This window comes from Myotis brandtii, unplaced genomic scaffold (genome assembly GCF_000412655.1).
Source record: "Myotis brandtii unplaced genomic scaffold, ASM41265v1 scaffold803, whole genome shotgun sequence".
In the NCBI taxonomy this organism is placed as follows: Eukaryota; Metazoa; Chordata; class Mammalia; order Chiroptera; family Vespertilionidae; genus Myotis; species Myotis brandtii.
Window position 1 is genome coordinate 847,620 of NW_005371234.1, and position 8,173 is coordinate 855,792.

Genomic DNA, 8,173 nt, shown 5'->3' on the forward strand with positions numbered 1-8,173 from the left:
AGAATGACAGGGAGAGGCAAGGAGAATACTAGGCGCCTGCGTAGTAGCCCCAAGACGCTGGCCAGGGGCAGGGAGAGGCGCGCGCCCGGGAAAAGGCGGGAAACGGTGGAGGCTCGAGGCTCGCGCATGCGCACACGTTCAACGGCGCTTGGGCGCTTCAGGAGCGGCGGCCTGGTCGCTCCGGCGGTTTGGGGGCCTAGAGACACAACCCTTCACCCTCAGCACCGGAAAAACGCCTGGCACCCTCTCTCCCTCTCTTTCCATCCACCCCTCCGTCCCCTCCCCCTCCTCCCGCCAGGCCTACCGCCAGCCTTGGCACCGACACCAATGACCTTCTCATCCCTGAGAGGGTCGGGCCAGCCCCTTCGGCGGGGAGGCCTCTGGGCTGGGTCAGCGGTGCCGGTGCCGGTGCCGGCCCTCGGCTTCTGGAGTGGAGCTGCAAGCTTCCCCCCTTCCAGCTACTTCAACAAGCAACCCCTCATTCCCGGGAGAACACTTGATGCCTGCTTCTGCCTGGCAGGGCTTTGGAGCCTAGAGAATGGGGATGGGAGCTAGACCGCCCCCTCCCCGCACTGCTTCAGAGGAGGGGAGGGAGGGCAGGCAGCCATCACTCCCCCTCCCACTCCCCCCAGCTCTGCCTTCCTCTAGCCCCGCCCTTGTCTGGGACTTGGCAGACCCCCAGCTCCTCTCCTAGGCTCTCCCTTCCAGAACACACCCCATAAGGCCTTCAGGCCTGGCTGGACTGGGACTTCTCTGGGGGGCCAGCCTGGGAGGAGAGCAAGTGTCCTGCTGCGGAGGGAAGACCGGGCAGCTCAAGGATGGCTAAGGCACAGACATGGGCCGAGTGGGATGGACACTCCCTGAGGTTAGTAAGGGGCCCCCTTCAGCCTGTGTCTCTGGAGCACACTCCAGCGTCTGCTGCCAAATTTCGCTTCAGTGGGTTTGGGGAGGGATGGATGAATACACCAGGCTTCCCTGTTGTTCTGGCCCCTGGCTCAGAACTTTTCACACTTCGATTTACCCCAAATCCTTCGAAGGAAGGCAGCCTCGTTGGCTTTGAATCCTGGGCGGGCCACTTCCCACTGCCCCCCTCGTGTCAGATCCTTTACATCTCAAGGCCTCGGCTTCCTCATCTATCAAATGGGGCTGTTGATCTTTGTTTCACAGAACCTTTAAGGGATCACCTGAGCTGACCTGAGAGAGGCAGCTCTCGGTACTTCTTCTATTTTAAGTTAAAGGGTAAAGGAAGGACGCGTGGAGCTTGGGAGTGAGGAAGCTAATGGTGACGTGCCCGGGGAGGGGACCAGGGGAGGGAGAGGCACTGGCTTGCTCCCGGGATGGAGGGTCTCAGTACTTCATGATGAATGAATAACCATCCCTGGGAGACCCCGTTCCTCCAAGCACAACTCACCCGTGTCCCAGGAGTGTCTGTGGTTCTGGTTGCTGGTTTTCGTCTCTTGGGCTGATGTTCCACCAGAGCCTGACATCTCTTCATCGCCAGGCTTCTCCTTGAGGTCCAGCTTCATCCCCTGGGCCATGGTTCCATCCTTCGTGGCTGATGAGTCCATCTCGAACGGATACCCCGGATCTGATTCTGAGTCAAAATCTGTGATCCACTCAAGAAATGTCTTCCACTCCGAGGCAGGCCGCTGTATGGATAGTTCGTGAAGTTTTGATAGAAATCCCCACTCGCTCAAAGATCCCCGCTGGGACTTGTCTGGGGCTGTTTGCTGGCCATTAGGGTCTGACTGTCCTGCTTTCTCTTGGGACATAGGTTCAGTTTGGGAAGGAGGTGTTGATCCAGCTTCTTGCTGAGCTAGAGGTGGCTCTACTGGGCCAGGTCCTGGCTGAGCCACGTGTTCCTCTTCCACTTCTGGCTCCTGTTGAGTTCTAGATTCTTTTTCTGTCCCAGGTCCTTGCTGTGAGGCAGCTCCCTCTGGAGTGAAGGGCACCCTTGGGATGGGAGGTGATTGCTGTGGTGAAGGCTCCTGTGGGGCAAGGAGTTCCTGCTGTAAAGCGGATTTTTGTTGGGCTCTAGTTTCTTGCTGGGATTCAGCTTCACGTTGGGCAAGGGACTCCTGCTGAGTGAGGGGTCTTTGCAGGGAAGCAGGCTCCTGTTGGGTATTGGGTCCCTGCTGAGTCGTAGATGCTGGCTGTGCTGTGGGTGTCTTTTCTGGGCCAGGCTCTGGCTGGGTGATAGGTATCTGGTGTGGCTCAGGTTCCCAGTCAGGACTAGATGCTGACTTAGAACCTGGGTCCACTGTTGTTAATTCCCTCATGGGAGATGTTGCTCTCCCAGGCTTCATCCTTCTGGCCCCCACCAGGCCTCCTTTGTTACAGATGCCTCATTGATTCCTCATGATGACACCTCTCTTTGGGTTCCACTCCTTTATCCTGGCATTTCTGGTCTTTTTTAGGCAGTTGGCAAGTGGGCTGACCACTGCTGGCCCCAAGTCCTGTGGATGTGGATTAGAAACAGGAGGAGGCTGGTTAATCACCACTCTTCTACCAGAGGGGAGGGGCTTGCCCTCTTGTGTCATAAATAGGGCCCCACCCTACTCACCACTCAGTTAAAATGCTTTTGTTTTTGTTTTCTTATAAGGCAGCATCCAACTTAGTCCTCTGGGATGACAGAAGCCAGATTCTGGATGAGTGTTCCTTTTTTTTTTTTCTTCCCTTCTGATGTTTGAGGAAAGGATCAGAGGGGGAAGCTGTCTCTGTACTGCAGTAATAATCTTTTCCTCTTTATTTATACTTTCAAATGGTTGCCAGTTTAATTTCCTTATATTATTACTCTATAATTTCACTCCCATGTTAAAAAAATGAATGATGGCCTCTCATTTGTACAGGTTGAAGCCCTTTTCAATGGTATTTGAGATCTTCCACACTATCTCTCTAGCTCTGAATCTATGGTTCTGCATATATGTCTTCTGTACTAGTTTGGAAACTCACAGAGTACAATGACCCTTGATGAAGATGATGATGATGATAACAACCACAAATCCTAAAAGTGTTCTATATACTAGGAAATTACCTAGTATATAGTTTTTTAGACCTATATTATCTTTAACTAGAGGCCTGGTGCACGAAATTCATGCACGGGGGCATAGGGGTCCCTCAGCCTGGCCTGCACCCTCTCGCAATCTGGGACTGCTGGCTCCTAACTGCTTACCTGCCTGTTTGCCTGATCGCCCCTAACTGCTTGCCTGCCTGATCTCCCCTAACCACCTCTGCCTCAGCCCCCGCCGCTTCATCCGGAATGACGTCCAGGTCGTTCGGCTGTCCGGTCTAATTAGCATATTACACTTTTATTATTATAGATAAGACCGTGTCTGATTCATTGGTATACCTGTTTTCTTTGTCCCACTTATCTCTTACCTTAGAAAGGTTGGTTGAAAGAGTAAAAGAATAAAAAATTTGACAGGAAAGACACACACACACAGCGCTATTTGGTGTGAAGAAGTATGTGTAGATGTAGAATCTGGGTTGAATTTGTAGTGAACAGGGAAAAGTGGGTCATCTGGATTGAATGCGAGTTGCTAGACCCCTTTTGAAAGAAATGATTTTGGCCTATTACACTCTTTTCAAAATATATTTTTATTGATTTCAGAGAGGAAGGGAGGGGAGAGAGAGAAACATCAATGATGACAGAGAATCATTGATCGGCTGACTCCTGCATGCCCCCCACTGGGGATCTAGCCTGGAACCTGGTCATGTGCCCTGACCCGGATCGAACCATGACCTCCTGGTTCATACATAGGTTGACCCTCAACCATGAGTCACATTCGCTGGGCCCTATTACATCTAAAAATATTTATTGACTTATGTTTGCTACTTGCCTGGTTGTATTTAAGGTCAGATGAAACCAGCTAGGGAGCCAGGATTCCTGGTTTCTTTCAGGTAATTAAGTTTAAATGAAGCCTGAGTAATGAGAGGGTACAGGAAAAGACTCACAAGAAAAAGCACTAGAGGGAACAATAATCAAAATAATCTTGGGAAAAATGCTTTTTGAGAACCCTGGAATGATTTAGAGAGTGGGGACAAGGAGAGGGAGTTGAGGTGGGAGAAGAACATTCTCTTTTGACTAAGAATGTTTCATTGGGAGAGCAGGCTCTCAGAGTTCCTATAGAGGCAGAGTAAAGCTTGCTAGCTGACAGCGTTTGATAAATTGCTGGCAGGCTCTGGAGTGCTTGTTTGGCTTCCTGTGGTGCCTTTGGTGCCCTAGGGTGAAAATAAAGGGGAGACACTAGTGTTAAAAAATTTTTAAATTTATTTTTTATGAGAGCTTTTAAAATTATAAAAGTAAGACTCATCCAGTGGAAAATAATTAAAATAAAAAAATATATGCAGTAAAAAATGTAAAAGGACAACTCTCCCCCAATTCCACTCCCCATTCCCAAGAACAAACTACTGTTAATATCTTACTATATAGTTTCCCATATCTTTTTGTATGTAAACTATTAAGTTTACTTTAAAAAATAAAAATGAGCCCTAGCCAGTTTGGCTCAGTGGATAGAGTGTCAGGTAGGGGCGCATGTGGGAGGCAACCAATCTATGTGTCTCTCTCACATTGGTGTTTCCCTGAATGTGAAATTTTCCTCAATAAATTATTTAGGAAGATATATATATATATATTCCTAAATAATTTAGTTTAATTTTGCCTATTTTAAAATATACTTTTAATTGATTTCAGAAAGGAAGAGAGAGGGAGAGAGAGATAGAAACATCAATGATGAGAATCATTAATTGGCTGCCTCCTACACGCCCTCCTAATGGGGATTGAGCCGGCAACCCGGGCATTAACAGGGAATCCAACTGTGACCTTCTGGCACATAGGTCAACATTCAACCACTAAGCCATACTGGTTGGGTGACACCGGTGTCGTTTTCAGAGATCAATGATCAGGTCCCCAATCTCCCTCCACTTTGATAAGCAATGGGGTTCTAAAATCTAAGACTTGGTTAAACCTCTCTAGTATTAGTAGAATTGTATCCTGCTTTTCTTCCTCTTCCTGTTTCCCCACAAGTTGACACAAGTAGAAAGCACTGAGATGTTTATCCTGGTCTTCATTTCACCTCTATTGTCTGTTCTCAGCCCCTGCTTCATTCCTAGTTGATTACACTGAGTGACTCTGGTTTAAGAAGTTTCATTCTTTTGAAACTTACTGGTTTTCTTCATGTTGCCCTTCAAATGATCACAGGGACACTGCTTTTTTGGAAGCCTGGGCACTGCCATGAGTTTTCTTTTAGGAGCTCTCAGGAACCAATCTGAAATAACAGGGTTGCTGCTTAGATGGGAGGATTAGCATGTTTGAGAGTAGGGAGTAAGGTAGGGCTTTACTTGCTATCTTTGCTTTTTTTTTATACTGCAATAGGATGGGGAAAAGGGTCAACATGGAACAGTGGAGGTATCCAGTTATAAATATACTAGTGGCCCAGTGCATGAATTTGTGCATGGGTGGGGTCTGGCAGGCCCGCCCCGATTGGGGCTGATTGGGCCAGGCTGGCGGAGGGGGAGAGGGGGGAGGGGATGCGGGAGGTTGGCTGGCTGGTCCTGCCCCTGATCAGGGTGTGTGTGTGTGTGGGGGGTGATCAGGGACAGGGCTGGCCGGGGGGAGGGGCCTCGGGTGGTTGGTCAGCTGGCCCTGCTCTGCCCCCGCTCCCTCCAGTCGAGTTCTCGGTCGAACTCCTGGCATATTAGGCTTTGCATATTAAGCTTTTATTATATAGGATTTCTGAGCATTTTTTTCCTGATCTGTGTTAGCAAGAATTTAGTGGCAGGTGTGGAGAAGGCAGCAGGATATCATTAGGGAGACTAAAAAATGAAGAATAAGACATAGGTGTCAGCCTTCCAGTAGCTGCTTTACCTGGAGCAAGCCATTTTGCCTGATTTCAGTCTTACCTGTGAGTAAAATAAGGTTGAGAATAAGATCCAGGAAGCTTTTGGAAGGTGGCCCTGGGTTCTTAGGGAAAAGATAAGGGGGAGTTGGCAGGCAGAGATTTAGACCTTGGAGGAGTCAGGCCTTCTTAGGAGACTCCAGAAGAAAACAAGTGTTGCTGCATGTGGTGGGCTGGTGCAGATAGGAATGGGTAAGTCAGCTCAGCTAACTTCTGCACTGGTCTCAGGGACTCAAGGGAGAGGATCGGGGTATCAATGGTGTATCACTGTTGTTGAGACTGAGTTACTGACCTTTGCACTCACATTCTTGGCCACCTTCCTGGAGCCACCTCCCAGAAGCCTGGCGTTTGTCCTTGTGGCCTCTGGCGACTCCTATTGAAAGTAAACAGGTCACTTCCAGACACTGGAAAGGAAAAGGGCCAACAGAAATGATCCCCCAGCATTGTGCTACCTAGTTTAGCTCAGTTCCATTTCTTTTCCATTTTTTTTACTTAGGGATCTAGGAGTATTTTAACTCAAGTACTGAAGAGTATTTTAAATGGATAAGGAATTGAGGTTGAAAATCCAGTCTAGAGAAAAGTTTAGCTGGAGGTAAGTAGAGAAAGAATGTCTTCTGGATGGAAGAGAGGACAGAGATGGGGCTTAATCAAGACCCCCCCCCCAACACACACAATAAAATCCTCATAACTTAAGGAACAAGCAGATTATTCCATAAACCCATCAGGATCTTCACCTGGCCTCTAAGTTTGCTGTATTTGAATCCCTAATCCCAGTCCAACTATAAAAATATGATATTTACCTTTGCTCCCCTGGAACAAAAGCCATTCCTCTTTTGGCCTCTATTCAGGTATGTCTTATCACCTGATGCTTTTTTATTCCCATTTTGTGATAACTAAAATATTATCATGATAATCAAAGGATGATGATTTATATATAGACTTGAGGTTCTGGAGCTAGAACCAGGCCGAGGTGATTATCCTCTGTATAGTAGTTTTGGCTATTCCTGTCAGAAATAATTATTCCTTCACATGGTTCACCATCATATTTGAGTGCAGTTCTATTTTTGCACCATTATAGTTTTTTGTTTGAAATCTGTTGTGAATTGAATTGTGTCCCTTTCAAAATTCTTGTTGAAACCCTAATCCTCAATATCTCAGAATGACTGTATTTGGAGATAGGGCCATTAAAGAGGGGATTGAGTAAAAATGAAGTTGTTTCGGTGGGCCCTAATCCAATCTGACTGGAGTCCTTACAAGAAGATATCTGAACACATAAAGAAACACTATGGATGTATGTGTACAGAGGAATGACCAAGAAGAGGTCCATTTGCAAGCCTAGGAGAGAGGCTTCATAAGAAACCAAACCAACTCCTAGCTTCTAGAACTGTGAGACAGTATTTTGCTACGGCAGCCCTAGCAAACTAAAAATCTTTTTCCCTTCTAGACTCTGAACCGGTAGCTAAGTAGTCATTCAGTTGCATGTTCCTGACACATGGTAGGCACTTGGTAAATATTTGTTCAATAGTGAGTGGATAAGTTGTTTAGAGAGGGCCCTTAGAGATCATCTGGTTCAGTTCAGGTCTCCTGTTTCCCAGACTTGTGCCCTTTCTACCACCAAGATGGAGGGTGTTGCATCATTTCCTCAAGTGCTGGTTTTTAAATGTTTTTATGTGCTGTTAAAAGTAATTTAAACAGACATAGCCCCTGCCATGTAAACTTTTCTAACACTTTATTCTCTCCTGACTTCTCCTAGTTCCAGGGAAAAGCCCCCGAATATTAGAGCCAGAGGAATCTTGTTTGGATCTCTTCGTTGAAAAGTTTTTTGGGGGAGAGACCAAGATGGCGGCATAGGTAAACACCAGAGACTGCTGCCGCAAACAACCACTTCAAAAATACAACTAAAAGACGGAACGGACATCACCCAGAACCACAGGAAGGCTGGCTGAGGAGAGACTCTTCAACTAGAAGGAAAAATAACAGCACACCGAGGCTCAGAGGAGGCGCAGTGTGGAAAAAACTCAGGTGCGGAGGTGCGCGCGCAAAGCGGGCTGGTGGCTGAGAGCGCGGTTGTCGTTTTCGGTCAGGGGGGAGTCTCAGACTCTGAGCTCCAGATACGGGCGAATCGCTGGGGACTCGGACCCAAACGGGAGAAGCGGGAGTGTCTGGCATCAGTTGGAAGGCAGCTTTCCCTCCGAGGTTTGCAGCGGTTCCGGGGGTTCTGAGAAGCAGAGCCTCGGGGAACGGGACTGAGGGCAGCCATAACCGCTCCCTCCGCC

General features: G+C 48.0%; 1 protein-coding gene across 1 annotated transcript in view; it reads right to left on the reverse strand.

Annotated features, from left to right (window-relative positions):
- Positions 1–3,737: 3,737 nt before the first annotated feature.
- The window catches only part of CXCL17 (chemokine (C-X-C motif) ligand 17), a 20,830-nt gene continuing 16,394 nt past the window's right edge, over positions 3,738–8,173 (reverse strand). The window contains exons 3-5 of the mRNA XM_014531435.1: positions 6,190–6,270; positions 5,166–5,267; positions 3,738–4,221 (exon numbers count right to left, since the gene is read on the reverse strand). Coding sequence (XP_014386921.1) covers positions 4,124–4,221; positions 5,166–5,267; positions 6,190–6,270 — 281 coding nt within the window. The 3' untranslated portion in view covers positions 3,738–4,123. The remainder of the gene's footprint in view (positions 4,222–5,165; positions 5,268–6,189; positions 6,271–8,173) is intronic.